Genomic DNA, 21,408 nt, shown 5'->3' on the forward strand with positions numbered 1-21,408 from the left:
AGCCATTGGTTATGTATCTATTGTACACTTGGAAAATAAGATCCACTTTTAAAGTTTGCTATTAATAGATTTTGATTGAATTCAAAGTCTACTACTGAAGTTTAATTTGCTTACTTCTTATCATCAAGACTCAACGTATAACAAAAAAAAGATACGTCTTTAAATATTAAATCAACTTGATATATGATTTAAATATTTTGAGATGGTCCTTTTTTTAAGTTTGTGTTACATATTGTGTTAAGCATCTCATTTTTTCATGAAAATGAATATTAACTTATTTATTTATATCACTATAGCAAATTTTTGTCACAAAATAAGAAACGGTCTCTCCAGTGCATAAATGGTTGGGAGTTCACATTTTTATCATCTTTGGTAAAATCAAGCCCCCCACGTATACATTCATAAACTGCCCTACCGTAATTCTTAGCAGATAGCCCCAATTTAGGTTTAATAGTACATCCTAATAGGGGGCGACCATACTTGTTCAATTTATCTATTTCAACCTGGATGCCATGAGACGGACCTTGGAAAGTTTTAATATAAGCAATAGGGATTCACAGATCCTCTAGACGTAGAGCGTGCAGGGCTTTGAACCCAAATACATTACCCACAATGGAAGTAAACATGTTAATAACAAAACCTTCTTCAAAAAGGTCTAAAGGGAAAGCTACATAACATATATATCGATCTTCTTCTCCAGGAACGGGCTCAATGTGGTAGCATCACCCTTTGTAACGATCAAGGCTGGTAAGCCCATCGGTCCACGCGGTTGTCCATGTACCAGTAGAAGATTCAGCAGCTACCACGGCCCCTGCTTCATTAGGCAGAACTTCGGGTTGACCAATGAATTTTATGGTTATTCAGATTTGATTTAGTTTAAATAATTGTTAAAGTAGTTTATACATTTTATATTATTTCGTTTGTTAATTATTTAGAGAAATAACATGAGCAATTGTAAATGAAAAATTCTATGAGCTTGAATGGTTGGATTTTGAATTAAATTTTATATATGTTTATGATGATGGTTATGAAAAAAATTGCTAGTTTTCATTATGTCATATTTTTATGTTTGATATATGATGTTTATTGATATATTTAGTATAGGCTTGTTTCTATACATGACCTAGCAGTTATTTTTGGTAGTTAACTAGCTATGTAAAACTCTTGTTAAAAGGGTTTTAAAAGTATTTTGAATCGAACTCAGAACTTTTCGCATATAACGTGAGAATCATACCATTAGACTAAATGCCCTGCATTTGAAGATTTTGGCATATTCCCTGAAGCGAATATTGTATATAATTATTTGGAAACTATATTTATTAAATTAGTGGCATTATAGATTTTACATTGATTTAGACATTTTCAATAGTAAGTGTCACAATAGTATTTATATGTAGATACAAAGTAAAAGGAATAATAGTAAAATTATCAATTTGTTACAACTTAGTAGAATTGAAACACATGTTAAAGTAAACTAGATTTTACTGATACAAATACGTTTACTACTTGGCATGACCAGTTAGACCATTCTGGATCATATATGATGCAAAAATTAATTGAGAATTCATATGGATATTCATTAAAGAACCAAAAGATTCTTTAATTTAAAAAATTATTATTTGTTGCTTGTTCTCAATGAAAATTGATTGTTAGAAACTCACTAGCTAAAGATTTAATATCTTGCATTTCTGAAATGAATATGGGCTCATTCATCTACCATGTGGATTGTTTTGATATTATATGATTTTGGTAGATGTGTCTACAAAATAATCACGTATGTGTTATCAACTTGCAACCTGTCGTTTGCAAGATTATTTGTTTAAATGATTAATTTCAAATCATGCAATTAAAACAATTTACCTTGCTAATATTGATGAGTTTATATCTCAGTCTTTTATTGATTGAGTTTGAAAAAATTTTGTGCGCATAATGGTTTAGAGAAATTATTAATTGAACGCCTCTGATTATTGTCTAAACCATTATTTATAAGAACTAAACTTCCTATTTTAAAATGAGATTATGTTGATTTACATGTTGTACGTATCAAGCCAATAAGTTATAAATACTCCCCATTACAATTGGTTTTTGATCAAGAGTTAAATATTTCTCATCTTTGAATTTTTGTATGTGCGTATATGTTCCAATTGTTCCACCACAACGCACAAAGATGAGTGAATTCTCAAAGAAAGTTGAGAATATATATTAATTACAAGCCTCTTTGTATTTTTAAATGTTTTGAATGTATTGGAGATTAAATTATGATATGATTTGTGATTATAATTTTGATTCGATAGTTTTCCTGACATTAGGGGAAGAGTAATTTGAACCAAAAGTTCAACAATGATAACTCATTACAAGTTAACTGTTAGATGTATTTACAACCTTAATGAGAATAATAAAGTTAATATTTTAATTTGAATCAAAGTCTCAGTCGAACAATCAGTTAGAATAAATAATAGATTGATCGGTTCCAAAAATAAAAATTCTTCTAGATGATCATATAGTGGAGGCGGGTGTTCCAGAAGAGACCCAAGACATAACTAATAAGTAAAACCCCATAAGAGATTCAGGTACCTAAAACTAAATTTTAAAATAATGAAACTAAGAGATCTCGATAAATTATGTCAATTCGAGAAAATGTGGAACCGAATAATAAAAGTGGTCAATAATGATTTTGAATGCAATATTATTATTGAAATAATGAAATAAAAGGAGGATGTTGAATAAATCTATTGAGAAATATAGATATGGAATAAATTGATCAAAATAGAAAAACGTAACTCAAGTACAATTAAATTCGTGAAGTTTTTGGACCAGTAGTCCAAATATTTAAATGTATAAAGCCAGTAAGGGTGCAAATGAAGTAGTTTTGCAAAAGCGGAATAAAAATATGAAGTTTTCGCTAAGTCCTGACATTGATTATAAAAAGATATAATATTCATTTGTGGTGAATGCAATAACATTTAGATATATTATTTTGACAATTCATAAAAGATTTAACTTGCATCATTGTTGTTATAACATTTTATGAACCACTATATATTAAAGTTTATATTAAAATAAGGATTTAGGATGCTAGAAGCATATTAAAATTATCGGGAAACTGTTCATTTATATGAATTGAAATAATTTGAACATATGTAGTAAATAGTAGTTGAAGGAGGATTATAAAATGATCCAAATTACATATTTGTGTTTTTATAGAAGAATTATGATTAAAGTTTACTATGATTATTGTTAAAACTCCTGAAGTGATCAAAATATATTTCCCCCAAATTTTTTCCTCATTCATGACATTCAAAAGAATGGTGATATAAATGCTTAGCAAATACATTCAAATAGTCATTTAAAATACTAGTATTTAAGATTGAACATGTAGAATATGAGAAAGTATGTGATGTTTTCATGAGAAGGGGTAAATACGCATTGTACTCTTTTTTCCTTAACTGAGGTTTTGTCCCATTGAGTTTTTCTGGTAAGATTTTTAATAAGACAGCATAATGCTTATTATAGATACGTGTACTATTTTCTTTCACTAAGAATTTTTTTCCCACAGGGTTTTTATGTTAGTAAAATTTTTATCAATGCATATTATCTACCAATGGACATCCAAGGAGAAGTGTCATGAATATCTTATTAAGTGAATGTCCATCAATACCGAAATAAATTTTGATATACTTTAAATTCTAATAGTTATTAGAAGTAGATCTCTACTTTATTTATATTTATTATGCTTATAAATAAAAACTTTGGAGAAACTTTATAAATATTCCGATTGATCAATAAAATACGCTTTCTCTTTTGCTCTCCTATTTTCTTTGTTCTCGCTCTGTCTATGTATTATTTAATTATCTTAATATTTTTTTACTGTTTACATTATAATAATATATATATTACTATAAATTTAATTTTTATGTGTTATAAATTACATAATATAAAAAATAACAAACTTAAAAATGGGTCAAGCGAGGTCAATCCAAACCTTGAATATTTAAGCCTAAGCCTAACTCATATTTCAAACGAGCATAATTCTTTTGCCCAAAAGCTATTTTTGAGCTTAATATTTTTATCCAAACCCTCTCATAAATAATTCTAAAAACATTTAAATGAGAATGTTTGAGATGTTATTGATATTAGAATGTTAATGATGCTACTAACTTGACTGACTCCACATGCAAGAAATTACTTTACTTCAAACAAAGCATAAATTTTAGTGAAAAAACACCCAAATATAATAGAAAACAATTAAGTTATTTGGCACCCTCTTCCGAAAGCAATCTAATATCATACATTTAGCATGGAACTGAAAGTAATGTGAACACTTTATTTTCTAGTTCTGATGGTATTTTCCAAATAAATAAAAATGATCACATATCAAGCGGTCCAAACACATTTGGATCATCGGACTGTGCATCCCCTAAAAACGAGTCTATGTTCCGTCTCGTTTGTTCTCTCGCGATAGGGAAGTTCCAAAATGAATCCGATTTCTCGAAGAATATGTAAAACACAACTGCCGATGCCAAAAATAGTCCTAAAAGCAGCAAATAGATCTGCCACTCTGCACACACACATACACAAAAGATGTATCATTCTTGTATTCTTTTTATATTTTTCATATTCATCTGAGGATTATGTTTACTTCAGCTTTTCCGGTTTCTTGAACTACCCGTACCAGATACTCGAACCCGAGTTAGAGTAAAGTAATTTGCGAGGGAGAGGAAGAGATGGATACCTTTCCAGTCGGCAGGGACGTTTAGTTTTGTTACCATTGCTCCCCACTGACTAGAAGTTGTAAGTACAACCCTGCAACAAAGCAACAATGACGGAAATCAAGCAGCTGAACCCGGTATTATATTATTGGAGGAACTATCTCAGCAATCTTTGATGGTAAAGTAAATTTTGGAGATATAATCCGTAAATCAATGGCAAGTCTAGTTGGTCAAATGTATGTACATCATTACGGTGTGGAAAAGCAAAAAGGTTAAAATTAAAGCGGACGGAATAAATAAAAGGGACCATATTGATTATCAAATTGAATCTTTAAAAATTTGGGACGAGTCCTTGGTCAAATGGTGTGTGCAAGGAATGGAGAATGACATGTTTAGGGTTCATACTTCATACAACCATTTCAGTTATCTATACGTAATGTATGGTAACAACAATAAGCTAGTACGCAAATAAATTGGTTTCAAATTTAACCTACATCCACATAAAATAATAATAACACAAAGAAGAAAATAACTATAAAAGAACTGCAAAAGTACGTGAATTGAATCCGTAATAACATTTGTTGAATGAATGCCAAAAGTTCATTTAGATAAGGTTAGAATTGTAATCCACAGAGGAGATTAGGGAGTGCCCACAATGATAATGGGGTTTGTTGAATACCAAGAGACTGGCAGAGCACAATTGATATTTACCAACCTCATGTCGTCGGGAACACAGCAAAACCAGGATTTAGAATTCATTGCTTTCAAGAAAGATCCACGTAAACATACTAAAATTAAGTAAAAACAACATAAACAGTATCTTTCGGCCCCATTTGAACCATTTCTCAGGTTATCATTATGATAATAGCAATCAGGTTATCTTTGTTTAATGCGGTCCACTAAATCTGGAAAAGGTCATGGGCTCCATGATCCTTTAAGTTCGATCACATGACTAAAGCGATCTCAAAACGCTACTTGGAAAAACCTAAATACCAGAAAATTTGCCTTGGAAATGATTAGCCAAAGTAGTACTTGTTTCATTGAAACTTACCTTTGACTAGGGCAGAACTCTAGTGATGCAATGGATGTACCCAAGTGTAGCCTCTTGTTCCAATGGCTGATCTCCATCTTCTTTACTTCAACCACACAGATGTCTCCATCTTTGCTTCCGCTACAATAGAAACAGTTGAGCATATTCATTAAAGGAACATATACACTGACAAGTAATATAAATGTAATTAATTCTCCAAAACTTTCCCAAACATCATAAACCAGTCCTAGGCACATGGCCTATATTCTCAAACTCGGGGTCCATTCAATTTTTCCAAGTTTTTCCATGTATTTGGAGGATCCTTATATGGGAGTACTCTAAGAAAAATGAAGAGTCAGAGCAGCATAAATCCTGACTATTCCGCCCTTCCCTCTTTCTCCAACTCTTCATTCATTTTCATCTGTCCCTGCTCGATTCTCTTCATGAGAACCCAGCCAAGTAAAAACAAATACACAGATGACATGTATATCAAGTATTGACACACAGACACATCTACACCACACAATTCACACCTTCAGCTACAATATAACCATGGAAATAGAACTCTTAAATATATAAAACTGTTTCCAGCACAAATTTCTGCAGTGAGAAAAACATGAATCGGGAATAGGTTTGAAAATAAATACTATTAAGAAATTGACATTTTCAAACAGTCAAACCAAAAGCAACGATGTACATTTTGTTATTTCCAAACACGAACCTTTGATAGAAGCCGAAAATCCATAAGGCAAAGCTGAATACTTACAGAGCAAGATATTTTCCATCCAGGCTAACAGACATAACAGAAGCAGGCTTTCCGAGTAATCTTTTATGCCCAATTTTATTCCACGTGCTTATGTCATAAACTGCAGTAACTGCTTTATCACCTGTCAAAAGAAAGCATAGAACTTTCATAAAAGTGAAACATTAACAGAAGGTAAATTGTTTACAAGAAACAAAACATGCATACCCCTTTGAACAGTGCAAAACAAAAATGGTTTTGTCCCATCCTTGGAGAACCGACATAATTCAATCTTTTCATCCTACAAGATGAGGCATTACCAAAAAAATTGTCAGGAAGACTGAAAGCTGCAGTATTCAACAAGAAACTGCTTAGTTAAAGAAATGGCACCGAGTTGCGAGCTAAAGTCATCAAAGGAACACCATCTTCTGTCTTCCATATTCTTGCAGAACCATCAGTTGATGTTGAAGCTAAGAACTCAGAATCTAGGCTAGAATATGACAAACAGATCAGACCAAATTCAAAAGTTAGGTTGGAAACCAAATTGAGATTAATCAATTTAGGAAAATATACTTTATGATTCATGTTTTTACCAAAATCCATAGATGAACAAAAAGATATTCAGACCATTTTCGAATGGTTATTTGATAATTGAAGAGCAAATAAGTCTTATAACACTTATCTTGTCAATAACATTTTTATAGAGTAATTAGATTATTGCATTTTAAAAAGAAATAGAAACTTAAATAATTTAAGATTGTATGAAAAATAATGAGCAAAAAATATTTTCTGCATGATTGCATACAGATAGGCTCGATTGTTACCTAAAATCCATATCTCGAAAGGATTTATGCGCTCTTACTTCATCTACAATGATGCGTAGAGTTGGCCATTCCAAGATTCTAAGCCGTCCATCCTATTGTTAATCAATATTAGAAGTTAACAACACGAAAAAAAAACCCACAAAATATTGATTAAATTCCAAGCAACTACTTACCACCCCACCAGCAGCAAATCTAGAACCATCAACACTGAAAGCTAGGCATTTTTGCGGGCCCGCATCTAGGAGAGGAGGTAATTCTTTGGTGGACAGCTGTAAATGTGTTTCTTGACCATACAACTCAAACAACCTGCATATTACAAGAAATATCTCATTCTATAAGAACATTATGCCTGAAAATTATAGCTATAATAATCATCAATCTGAAAATTTTCAAAATTTCCCCTGTTTCCCTGGTCACAATGCATAAAAGCAATTGTTCAACTCCTCTTCTACCCAACACTCCCCAGTCCCCAGTTAAATACATGCATATATATATATGTATGTATGTATCTCACTTTTTTCCATCCAACAGCTCCAAAGCCAAAAAAGGGAAACCTTGTGCAAGCTATATGATGACTATGCTCAAGATGGAAAAATCCCAATCTCTCCATGACCTTACTTAAACTAATAAAAACAGAGAGAAATCCAAAGCAGAAGTTCCCCAAAAGGCCAAAACATACAACAAAACCACTAGTCACAGACTTAATCAGCAAATTCCCATACACAACTTGCCCAACCTCAGACATGATTTCAATCTCATAAACAGATTAAACAAAATTTCTTATAACTTCAATAAAACAGCATCCTAATATTCATCAAGAAGCATTTTGTAGTGATATTAATTAATACTTACAAAAATTGACTACTAGCAAGTTTTTGAGCTATGGCAATAAACAAGTAAAAAAACCAGTGTAATAAAAGGAAAAGAAAGAACTTACTTGCAGCCTCCATTAGTGGTAGAGCAAACAAAACAATCTCCACTTGGGTGCACTGCAATGGTTATTGGATCACCATCACTTTCTTCAAGCTCATGCCTAGCCTAATATAACAAATGTAAATATATAAACATCAAGTCCAACTAACTAATATAAAAAATAAATCAAATAACATAAACCAGACAATGACTCTTTTTGTAGTTATACAAAAACAATGCTTCCCTTTTTAGAAAAAAAATTAAAAGAACTCTAAACTATTCCACTTTTCTTAAGTAAGGCTATAGCTTTTATTGTATCAAAATAATTTATCTTCAAGGTATAAAATTTAAAGTCAAGCACTAATTTGGTGCAACAATAAAGTTATTTTAGCCTAAAAAATTATACAACAATGAAGTCAGAAAAGTAAATTTTCTTCTACAATGAAGAAAACAAGAAAACCCCATGAAAATTGTTTCTTCAATTAAAATAAATTTAATAATAAATAAATAAAAAACCATCCCCCCCCCTTTAAAATTGGAGGGAGAATTGCCACAGTCATCCAAAAAAACCCTGAAAACGACAACCTCGTTTGCTTAAAAGAATAAAAACCCTACTTCCAGAAAACCAAAAATGGAAACCCCAATTCCATAATTTAAAAAAGAAAAAGCAAACTTTTTAATTTTGTGATAACTTACCAACGGAGACGAAGAGAGAGAAGTGGTGTTGGGATCAAAAGGGAAAATCTCAATAACTGAAGAAGAAGAAGAAGTGGGTCGGGTCATTATCCGGGCCAAGACAACCCAATTGACGTTTTCGGGTCGACGGATCCATGACCCACACGAGACGGACCCACCTGCTTCACCTTCCATTGAAGAAGAAATGAAAGATATTTTTAGTTTTAGATATTTAAAATTTTGCTGGGTTTTGGAACGGTTGAAGAAGAAATTTATAAAAAGTAGGAGTCTTTGGGAAAGAAAATATAGTAAGGTGGGAGCAGGACAAAGCGAGAGAGGTACAAGGCTAACAAAGCGTATCCGGTTGTGGATTTTGGGGGGTGGATCCCACAGCAAGGTATTTTGGAAGCCCCGCCTCGCCTGTTTTACCAACATAAACAAAAGTCAACTCCGTTTTGAGAGTTTGGTTTTGGATATGCGAATCATCATCCCATATGATTCTGCCCAATTGGTGGACAATGTTTTCTTTTTCTTTTCTCTTTTTTTTTTTTAAACAAGGTTGGTTTTCTCTATTTTTTTATAATTTTATAAATTTTTAAATATTTAGATATTTAATCATTAGTCCGATTTTAGAAAAATATTGTTTTAAACTACTTTTATGGGTTATATTTATTAAATTTGATTATAAAAATAAGGTTTGATATATAATTTGGCATTTTTATTGTGGTATATGTATTTCATAAAAAAATTATATTTTGGTATTCAATTTTGGTTTTAAAATTAATTTTATGAAAGTTAATAGCTAACCGTGTTAGTTTTGAATTTTTATGATTTTGTTAATAGAATAGATTTAGTGTTAATTGCGAATTCATTTAATTTATATTTGTTTTTTTTGTTAAATGCATTCTAATAGTAGAGATTTCAGGTTGATTTGATAAAAGTTAATTATTAATATTATTAGTTAATTATGAATTTTTATCATCTTTAAAATCTGAATTAAACACTAAAAAATTAACATAATTATCTTCACATATCAAAATGTATAAATTTTTTTTATCAAATACAAGTATTACAAAAAGGATTAAAAGACATTAATACCATATTAAATATAATGACAAATTCAAATATTAAATAAAATGTTAAACCGAAAAAAGAGAGTAAAATCTTAGATATCAAATTGAATATTAGATAAATAATAATTTTCTACTCGACATTTGATAACAAGATTAATTTATAATTTGTTAAAAGAAGAAATTAAAATTGACATTATTGAGTAAGTGCAAGTATGAAAATTTTATTGGGTTTGAACAAAGCATTCTCCAATAGTGTAAACAGAATATTAAGATGATCACCTATCACATCAATTGACTAAAATGGTAATGAAATAGTACAATTTTCCATTGGTATTACTTTAGTAGTCCAAATGTATTTCCATATCCTCACTCCATATGATTGTAAGTTTTGGTTGGGTGAGAAAACATTATAAACTAATAAGATACTAAGTATAAAAAATTTACAAGAGTTTAATTGATTTTTTTTAAATGTTTGAGGGCCTTTTATACCATTAAGTCTTATTTAATTTACTCATAAATTTTAGTACGGTAAAGTCATCATGATTTTAGTGGAATTATAATTGAGTGAATTAATTAAATTTATTTTAATCAATTAGTTAAATAATATTTTGGGAATAGAAGATTAGTTATTGGGTTAGATAACTTATATGAGCTGGTTTAAGGTCCAAATAACATATATAATTGTACCCAATACATGAAACATGTCTAATAGTCCATTTAATACATGATGGGTGCAAATCCTAGTCCCAAAAAGGGGTGACACCGGGATGGCGTCGCCCAGTTTATATAGTCCTAGTGGGACTATGTATTTTTTATTAAAATAATATTATTTTTTCCCCTCTTGTTCAACTAGATCTCGTGTTTTTTCTCTATAAATAGAGACTATGAGTTAGGTCAAAATATACCATAGTAAGGTTGTTACATTTTATAGTGATATTTATTCTACAAATAAATTATATTTTTCGAGAGATCAACTTAAGCTTCTAGCTCATATAGAGAAATTGATATTCCTACTCGACTATCAATAACTTTTCATTGTGTGAAATAGGTTTAGTGTAATTAGAGCTCACTCTCTAAGCAAACTAAGGGTATGAGAATAGCAGAGTGTTGGATTTAATGCCCTAAGTGTAGTTTTTTTCGTCTAAGTACACTCGTAGTTTTTTCAAACAGATTGGTTAATAAAACAAATTTATTAATTACATTAATATACTTTGTATAATTGTCCTCAAATGGTTTTTGCACGCAAAGAAAAATGGAAGAAAATATATAAGAAATCGAAAGACAACTAATACTAATCGGTATTACACGGTCGAATCGTAGTATGGAAAGACAGCTTGTATTAGTAGATGAATCTAAACATGTCCTTAGTCTAATCGAAAATGAGTAAACCGATTGAAAGACTAATATGTCATCTATCAAGTCCAATTGGAGAGATGTCTTATCTTGGGCATCTGAGTGGATGACTCCCAGAAGATAGAGACATAGATGTGACTGACTAGACTGATAGTGCATCAAACAGGACCCAAGTAGAATATATCCTGAATCCGTTTATAGATTTATTCACTTGTGACATTCATAGTGTGACATACCTAAATCCCAAGTGGATTGTGGACTATGTATGTATGACTTATACACTTTGATGTAAGTAAAAAAACTGAGTTCAAATAAATAAGGAATCGAAAGTTGGTGCATTGAGTGTACGACTTTTGTAGTATGTAGCATCATTCACAATAGTGGAATTCATAGTCCAAAATATGGGTAAATGATATCCTCTCGTTGGAATTACATAGTTGATGAAAAGTAAACGTGGCCACGAGTTTTCTGTCTTTGTGATGGATGACTTGATTACTATTTGATAGTGATTGACTTTTCATGAAGGAAGATGTAATGGTTACCATGAGATAAAGTAAAATCATATTGGAAGAACAAATATTATCCCAAAAAGATTAAGGACATCCGATGAGGGCAACACACTAATGACAAGGTAATGGGACGAGCATTAATTATTTGCTTTCGTAATGGTATGTCGTTGGGGAGAGCTCAGTCATGATAATATAGTGGAATGACTTTGTGACTAAATAAGTTTATAATTAATAAGCGAAAAGTCAGAACTTAATTATAAATCATTTGAGAATCATCTAAGCCTCATTACATATGTTCAATCTGTCCCTTCGCTAGCTCGTTGAAACCAAAAATGAATTGCATGTTTGAATAAAAATGAACAGAATGAATAGAAAAAGAGAAATGGGAACATTAAGAAATTATTATGGTTTTCTCTGAAATAGAGAAATGGAATCATTTGGAAATGAATATGGGTCTCCAAAAATGAAAATGGAAATTTGCAATCCTATATAGGATTACTTAAAAAATGACGGAAGAATGAGTTTATGTTTTTGGACTATTTTGAAGCCTGAAAATGAAAATAAATCATTCGGTCCTAGTGAACATGTGAGTTGTGACATATTGAATGAATTTTCTCGAACTTTTATTGGGAGTAAAATTGTCAAAATTTTATTGGGATAAAATTAGGGTGAGAAAATTATTTAATATGTAGATATTAAAGTTTATTTTGAGAAATAGAAAAACTGAATCGGGTTGGATCATATTACAGAGTACTAGGTCAAAAAGGCCCAAGAGTACTCATAATGAGACCCGATGTGAAAGAGACCCAAAACCCCTATATAACAAGAAAGGGGCAACAACCCTAGTAGAAATACAAGGGTGAGTCATTCACCCCTCTTCTACTCTAAGTAGGATGTTATTTTTCTATTTAAAATAAATCTCTACAACTCTACAATAGTTCTACCTTCTTTTCCATTAAATAGATGACATCGGTAGAGTTATTGAGATAACTTTTGAGATATTGTTATTCTGCCGAAAAATAAAGAGGATTTATTCTCAACTTTTAAATATATTTTTCCAAAATAACAATTCTACTGCTTTCTATTAAAGAAGAGAGAATTTCTATTTTTACCCTAAAATGAAAACTTTTTCTAGTTTTGTATTTTGATTCAATCAGTTCTAGCCCACACTTGAAATAGTTCGTGGTACAAAAATAACTATGAAGATTGTTTGGTTAAAAGCCAAAAACATTAAGTGTAACACCCTACACCCGACTCGACCACCGAGTCTGAGCAATAGGATGTCAAATTCGTCGTCGGAGTGACTACGATCAATTTATTTCAACTTTAAGCCATTGTAAGATTTAATTCAATCAAACAAAGATTAATCACAATAATCAACCATTTATGGGATTTATACACGTTCACAAAAGCTCCAAGAACTAATTTGAGGTTGAACATGAACCAAGCGTCCATCATATGATACCAAATTCAATAGGAGCATTCACTTAAGAACAAACCTATAACACCCCAAAATAGGGCCTAGGAGTTTTAGGGGTATTTTAGGAATTTCAGCCTTAGAGTGTTTGAAACTTTGCAACATGATATATCGGTAATGTTTTCAATTATGGTTTTTAGAAAATTAAATCAATTTCTAAAAATGAGTTCTAAATACATTTATTTGTAAAATAGTCAAAACGTAGAGTTTTTATGAAAAATTTAACCAGATTTTAAAAATTCAAGCTAAAAACCCCCATTCTCCAAATTATTTCACGTAAAAACAACCCCCAAAACTAGTGTATGTCGTCCCTTGTTCTCTCTTGCTATTCCAATCAATTTTGAACTTCAAATCCTAATTTCTTTTGATTTCTATCATCTCTTAAGTTATAAACCTCTATAAAAAGACCAAGAAAACCACCAAAAAACACCATAGTTTCCTCCATTGTCAAGCTTTCGAGTTTTTTGGGTTTTTGATCTAATGCTTGGATTTTCATCGTCTAAGGTAACGGTTCAACTTCTAAATAGTTTTAAATGTTATTTAGTCTTTAAAACTAAGTTTTTAGCCATTAAATCGCATGTTTTAAATAAAAGCCGAAAATTTGATCGTTAATGGTATATTTTTTGGATTTTGGATAAAAACATGGTTTCAAAGTGTTTTTCAATTAGTTTTGATGTGATTAGAAGATTTATAAACTTACTTTGAAGTTTCGTTAAAGATTTATTGATTTTTAATGAAATTTTCAAAAAATAGTCATAAAACATGTCAAAAAAGTCGATACTATGAATTGAGTATTTTAGTTTAGTTTAAAGGTTAGGAATTAGTTGTAGGTGAATTATAAGATGAACGGACTTGGTTTTAGGTGAAAAGATTAAGTATAGATCGAGATATTCAAATTTAAAGTTTGCTATGTTATAAGTTTTAGTTACATAAGAACTTAGTTTTGACTTATGTTTTGTATGCTTGTAATGAGTCATTGGTTGATTTTTGGGTGTATTGTTGTGTGAACTTGTTGTGTTGAAGTTTCAAATTCGATAGAACCTTCTACGAGTAGAGGTAAAGGCAAGGAAAAGCTAGTTTGAGCTTTCAGTTTTTTGGCGAAAGTGTAATTGGTGAGTGTTTGGAATAATTGCTTGTGGACATGATTCAATGCGTTATTTGGAAATTTAGTAGTAGCCTAAGCCCCTACTCTAAATTTTGAGTATAAGCTTTCTCATACCTACGCTATACTGTGAACAATGTGCTTATGTGTTTGTGAATATGTGAATTGAGATGAGATGCTATAACATGTGATATGTGGTTATGTTAACCATTGTTAAAGTGAAAATGTGTACATGTTATGTATATATTAAATGCTAGTGATAGGGTTTTGCTAAATATGCAAATATGCAGTGATAGTGCACAGATAATCGGTAAGTGATATGTGTTTGATTTCGGATATTTTGGCCTTGTGATCTTGAAACCATTGGATATAGTTGGCATGCCATAGGATTGTGAGTACTCACCTGTATGTATAGTAATTTCGGGCGTTGAGGCCCTAGGACATGTTGGAGGTATAAGGGAATGTGAGCTAAGTATTCAACGGGACATATGAGGGGAAATAATGAGAGTGTTAGCTTTATGTTTTACTTTTGGGACATGTTTGACTCTATGAGTCTATGTTTGGTGTGTTAGAGATCCGCGTATTCGATGAGTGATGATAGAGCTCATTTTTATGTTTCATAGCTTAAGTGCTAAATTTCTTAAAATGTATGTATATGTAATGTGATGTATGCCTAAATGAGTATGTGGTTGCTATGCAATTTATTTTAAGTTATGAATATATGTGTATTGTGATATGTGTTTATATGATATGTGACCATTATGCAATTTATCTATAAACATGTTTGAGTATTGTGATATATGCTTGAATTTTAGGTGATTATATGTGTAATAGGATATATGCTTAAAAGTGAATATGTTTACCATGTAAAAGAACTAGAAAATAATGCACGAGTAGGTGTATTATGACACTAGTGTCGGAATAGTTGAGGTTGTGCTATATGGTTGTTGTGTTGGTGCTTGATGAATTGTTTGCATGGTAGTTATTCTAGGCATTCACTGAGCTTGTTAAGCTCACCCACTCCTTTAAACCATTGTAGATTAGTTGTGTGCCAGTGTGAGTGGTGTGGCTTTCGAGAGGCGATCCAAGCAAGTCTATTTTTTATTTTGTAGATGTTCTATATTTATTTACATTTTGGGGAATAAGGCAATGTGGTAGACTTGTTACAGCCATGTTAACTCCTAGACATTTTGTTGGTTATTAGTTCAGTTTATAAGGATTACATATTATTATGCTTGGGTTCGTGAACATGTGAATGGATTGACGTTACTTGCTCGAACACTATTTTGCGATATTTAACTGTTAATTAGGCCATTGAATGATAATTTGTTGAAGTAATTGATGCATGATGTTTAGGAACTAAATTGGAAATGATTAATTGCTTATGTATGCTGCATTTTTAGGTCTGCAGTAGAGGTATCAATAATCAAGTTTTAAAATCGATACCTCTGTGTTTTGAAACGTATAGGGAGTCAGAATAGAGATTTGGTATCAATACCTTTACTCGAGTATCAATACTCGGGGTTAAAATATCAATATTTCATGGTAGGTACTGTTAATTTTTGAGACTTTGGCTTTTAATTGAGAAACAGAATGCCAGTTTGGTATTGCTTTTCCAGGTGGTATCGATACCACTTAAAAAAAATATCAATACCCTAGTGTCAGTATCGATACCTACGGACAAGTTTTGGAAATTTTGTTAAATGGACCTTATGCATGTTTAATTATTGTTAGAAGACTATTTGATTTATGGTTAGCATGTAACATTGATAACTAACAAGTATAATTGACTTAAACCTATACAAATACTAAAATGGAAGATGCTTCATTTAGAATAAACTTTTACTTGTTGTATATGACATGAGACGGTGGTATGGGATCTCGTATTTGGGCTTCGAAACCAGGCCGAGTATAAGGTGTTACAAAACCAAATTAAACTCAATTAGGTACATGCCAACTTAGAATAAAAATAGAATATATAAACGTTAACGAGTTCGGGATTGTTGACTGGATGCTGAGGTCGTAGTTCAAATATCTTGAATTATACCTAACATGTGCACGAAAAAAAACCATATGTTGAGCAATGGAACTCGATAGTATTTTTATGATTCAAATAATACAAGTTAAGAAAATTGTAACATCCAACTAGTATGCCCTTCATATCAAGTGTCAAACCAATTCATTTAGCATTGCAATAAAAGTGATCAATTTCATTTACATGCCAACACCTATTATAAAGCCTTTTTTAAAACTCAATACCAATCATGAATCAAACATTTATACCATTAACATTATAATAATCAATTCCATGTTCATTCCACAATAATAAACCATTTAAGTCTCTTTCTAGAGTCGGTCGACTCATTCGTATTTATTTCATTCTCCCCCAAAGCTCATTTTCAATTTATTCACACAGAAGTTCATGTATTTCCTTTATCATGATCCACACACACACACACACACACACACACATAATTGATTCCATAGGATTATACTATTTCATTTTGATATATTTTATCAAGTCGCTAACTCATACTAGTTTCTCATAACTCATTTCATTATCATATTTATTGTCAATCTATTTCATTACAGTGTTAAGTTTCTAATTTCAATTATAATATCAAACCCGATAGAACCATTCATATTTCCACATATCATATCCTGAATTTGATCATATTTGAATACTCATACCCTGTACACTGTTCTTATTGTATGATAATGATTTCATTACAGTTCAATCTAATATATATATTCATACTCAATTTCAAAATCACAATTCAATTAATCATCAACACACAATATCTCATTATAAATGTGTCTTATGAATCATCTTCAATATGAACAAATAACTAGTTAGAAATATATCATATTAACATGTCATTTCCCAAATTGAATCGTTGAAATCGTCACAATTTCATACCAATCTTTCAGACTTATTAATCCAGTTTAGAAATTTCTTTCACATTAACAATTCTTTTCATTATAATTATGATTTTTTACATATTAAATCCTTATTAACTTGACTCAGACACGAACGGATACACAAATCCAACCAACACCTCAATTTGGCACCCGGTGCCTCATCGAATAATTTTCGAAGAAAATAGATTGTGCTCAACGCTCAACGGTATGATTGAAGTAAATATTGTGCCCAACACTCATTAACATTTAGTTGAAGTAACCATTTGGCACCCAATGCCTCATTGGAACGTCCGAAGTAATTAGTTTGTACCTAGCGCTTATTAGAATGTTCGAAGTAAAATGCGCCCAACACTAATCGATATATAGTCGAAATAACTCCACCCGAGCAATTAATAAGGTAATCATTTATCCAATTCCCTGATAAGTTTAATTCTCATTCTATCGATCTCAATATCATCAATTTATCACTCATGATATCATTTCATATATAACATAGCATACAATTTCAATTCCAAACTAATTTCACCATTTCATTTAGTTTTAATATTTTCACTTTTATTCAATTTAATCATCTATCTGAATAATCAATTAAATTTACACCAATATGATTTGATCAGTCATAATCAACTATTAATTCATTTATAACTCTTCTATTATTTTTCCTCATCCTCCTCTCCATTCCACTTCATTTATTTACAAGTATTTATACAAGAATCTTTAGTCTTAGTATGACATGCTTTTATGTGACGTGAGTTATCCTTTCACTATTTATGCATATACTTTTAACAAGATTGTCTTCTTGAGTAGTAGTCACTAAATTATTTATATCCGAACCTACAGGATTCAAAATTAAGATCCGATTTTTTTAAAAACTAGACTCAATGAAATTTTTACCATAAAAATTTCAAAAATTATTTCTAGGTAGATTAATACCAGTTTTTTTAAAAACCTCTCATGTTCTGCTGCTAGGCAGCTTCGACTCTTCTTCACTAAAAATTAAATATCTCTCAGTACAAGTCTCAAATTATGTTTTCATTTGTTTCCTTTGAAAATAGACTCATTAAGATTTTAGGCATATAAATTTCATCACCTAAAACTTTTTGTGCAATTTATAATGATTTTTCAAATTTAGAACAATTGAACTCGAAATCATTTTGACATTGTATCATAAAATGTATTATATCTCATAATCTACAATCCATTGTTTTCACCGTTACTTTTATGCAAAACTAGACTCAATAAGATTTAATTTAATATTTTATTCAACCTCTAACTCGATTCTTACAATTTTTGGTAAATTTTCAAAGTTGTATACCGCTGTTGTCCATAAAGTGTTTAGTTAAACAATTTGCTCTTCCATGATTTGAGTAAGGTCTTCTAATTTCATTATATAACATAATATATTCCAACCAAATTCAATACCAATACATATAATCACTAAGTTACATAAATTTTCATTGTTGTTCAAATTAGTCCTCTAGTTCGATAATCAATCTCAAACATAACATTGTAAACTCAAATAATTATTTTCAATTTCCCTCATACCTTCATAACAAAATAAATATGTAACAGATATAATTATTCAATTTATAGAAATAAAAACATAACATGAATTAACTTAGTAAGTTCCAAATGAACTTACCAGGTGAAACAGTAACAAAATGAGCTTTTAAGGACTATTCGATAATTTTTTCTTTTCCGCGACAAGCCTCGATTTGGTTCAATTCTTGATCTATACAATAATTGAGTTCAAGTTATCAATTCCAAACATATCACATCATCCTATTATAAGCATGCATCAGTTCAATTTTATTTTTCAAATGTCTTTTAAACTTTTAAATTTTATTCAATTTAGTCCCTAAAACTGAAATAGCCATATCTTTGAAATTTAAGCTTTGTTTTCTAATCTGATTTCAATCTCATCCTTTATAAACTCTCTACTATCTATTTTTATCGAAGTCTCATAACAACGTTACAAATAATTCACTTTAGTCATTATGTTACAAAACTATCATTTAAACTTTACAAACTGGTCATTTTCATATCTAAGCTCAAAATCTAACAATTTAACACCAAAAACTTCAAGAAAGCAACAATGACAACTTTAGAAAACTGTAATAGTTTTGCAAAATAATACATGGGCTAACTAAATCAAGCTTCCACGATATTAAAAACATAAATTTTACAAAAAAACGAACTTGAAATAGCTTACCATTCAAAGGGTTAAAATTGAAACGTTTGAAACCTTCTTCTTCATTTGAACATTCGGCCAAAGAAAGAAAATTGAAAAAAAAAGAAAGATGATAAACAACACTTTTCTTTTACTTTTATGTTGTTGTTTTTTTATACATAATTTTATTTAAAAAAATTGCACCTGCCAACCGTCCATAATCATAAAAACCAACCTACTAAACAAAGAACAATTGTTTAATAACCATTGTGGTCCTCAAACCTTTTATAAATTAGAATTTTATAATATTTAAACTTTTTACAATTTAGTCTCTGAACCTTAATTAATAACTAATTCGACCAAATTACCAATCCAAAATTCAATTCACTTACAAAATAATTCCTTAAATATTTAATAATATCTATGGGCTCGATTTACGGAAAAAAAGTCCCGAAGTCGTATTATTAATTTTTTTTACACCATTAACTTTCAGGTTGTTACATCAAGGATCAACTTATCCAAAAACACATGTACGAATTCAATGAAGGTTTATTACTATAAATATCACAAATCGGGTTGATTTTAAAATTTTAAAATTTTTGCTACGCAAGAAAACCATTTTCAAACCGGGTTTTTTCCAACACAGATAAGATCGTGCTGGTAGAAAGGCGGGAAATGACTATGTCCACCTAGCCTAGAACACATGTACTAATTTGGTAAAGGTTTATAACACAATGGCTCAGCTTTAGAAAATTTTTAATTTGTCGTTGTGCAACAAAATCATTTTTTTAAACCAAAATTTTCTAACAATAATTTCTTGTCAACAGACTCTCTTTAAAACAATTGATCAAACTAGAATTGGGGTAACCTCTGATACCAAGCTCGAGGGGCTTGTTTAAGATCATATAGAGCCTTGCTCAACTTGTACACATAGTTTGGATAGTTCGTGCATTCAAAGCCTTTTGGTTGAGCCATATAAACCTCTTCCTTTAGAAAACCACTGAGGAGGGCACCCTTAACATCCATCTAGTACAAGTTGAAGTTAAGATAAGTGGCTATAGCACATTATAATGAATTCAAGTCTTACAACAGGTGCAAAGGTTTTCTCAAAATCTATCCCTTCAACTTGAGTGTATCCTTGGCCACAAGTTTGTCTTTGTTGTGAGTAATATGCCCATACCCATCAATTTTATTCATGAAAATCCACTTTGTGACTATGATATTATGCTTAGGCACAAGTTGCCAAACTTCATTCCTTTTAAACTATTGAAATTCCTCTTGAATAGCTTAAATCTAGTTAGCATCATTCAATGCATCTTCAATATATTTAGGCTTAATTTGAAAGGTATAGTAGGCAAGTCTCAACATATCTCGATATTTTTGCCTTGGTCTTTCTCTTATTCAAACCCCATCATTGATATTTCAAATGATAGTATTAACTGAATGATTCTTTCTAACTTTGGAAAAGGGTTAAGGTAGTTCAACATCTTTGTTTTGATAAATTAAATCAACAAATTAATCTTCATGTGTCTTAGCAACATGCTTTTCAAGACATTCTTAATGGCAAGTGTAGTTGTCACTTCAACAAGTACTATGGGTGACACTTCAACATCTTTATAATTTTCTATCTTCTCTTGTTCCATCATCATTTACCACCACATTAAATGATTCTATAACCTTCTGAGTTCTTTTATTGTATACTTAAAAGACCTTTTTATTACTTGAATATCCTAAAAAGATTCCTTCATCAATCTTTGAATTGAATTTCCCTTAATATTCTTGATCCTTTAAGATATAGTAGGTAGTTCCAAACACATAGAAATACTTGACATTTAGCTTTCTCCCCTTCCACGTCTCATAAAGTGTCATATAACTCTTTGGTCTAATAAGAACCCTGTTGATCACATAGG

General features: G+C 30.7%; 1 protein-coding gene across 1 annotated transcript; it reads right to left on the bottom strand.

The window, feature by feature from the left end:
* Window positions 1-4,232: 4,232 nt before the first annotated feature.
* LOC107922614 (SEC12-like protein 1) lies at window positions 4,233-9,393 on the bottom strand. The gene is made up of 10 exons (XM_016852725.2): window positions 8,914-9,393; window positions 8,243-8,343; window positions 7,479-7,611; window positions 7,306-7,397; window positions 6,872-6,971; window positions 6,710-6,782; window positions 6,506-6,626; window positions 5,761-5,880; window positions 4,733-4,803; window positions 4,233-4,558 (listed from the first exon to the last, which is right to left on the bottom strand). Exons 1-10 carry the CDS (start codon window positions 9,325-9,327, stop codon window positions 4,368-4,370), a joined length of 1,416 nt encoding a protein of 471 aa, XP_016708214.2. The 5' UTR covers window positions 9,328-9,393; the 3' UTR covers window positions 4,233-4,367.
* Window positions 9,394-21,408: the final 12,015 nt, after the last annotated feature.

This window comes from Gossypium hirsutum, chromosome D01, assembly GCF_007990345.1.
Source record: "Gossypium hirsutum isolate 1008001.06 chromosome D01, Gossypium_hirsutum_v2.1, whole genome shotgun sequence".
Lineage (NCBI taxonomy): Eukaryota > Viridiplantae > Streptophyta > Magnoliopsida > Malvales > Malvaceae > Gossypium > Gossypium hirsutum.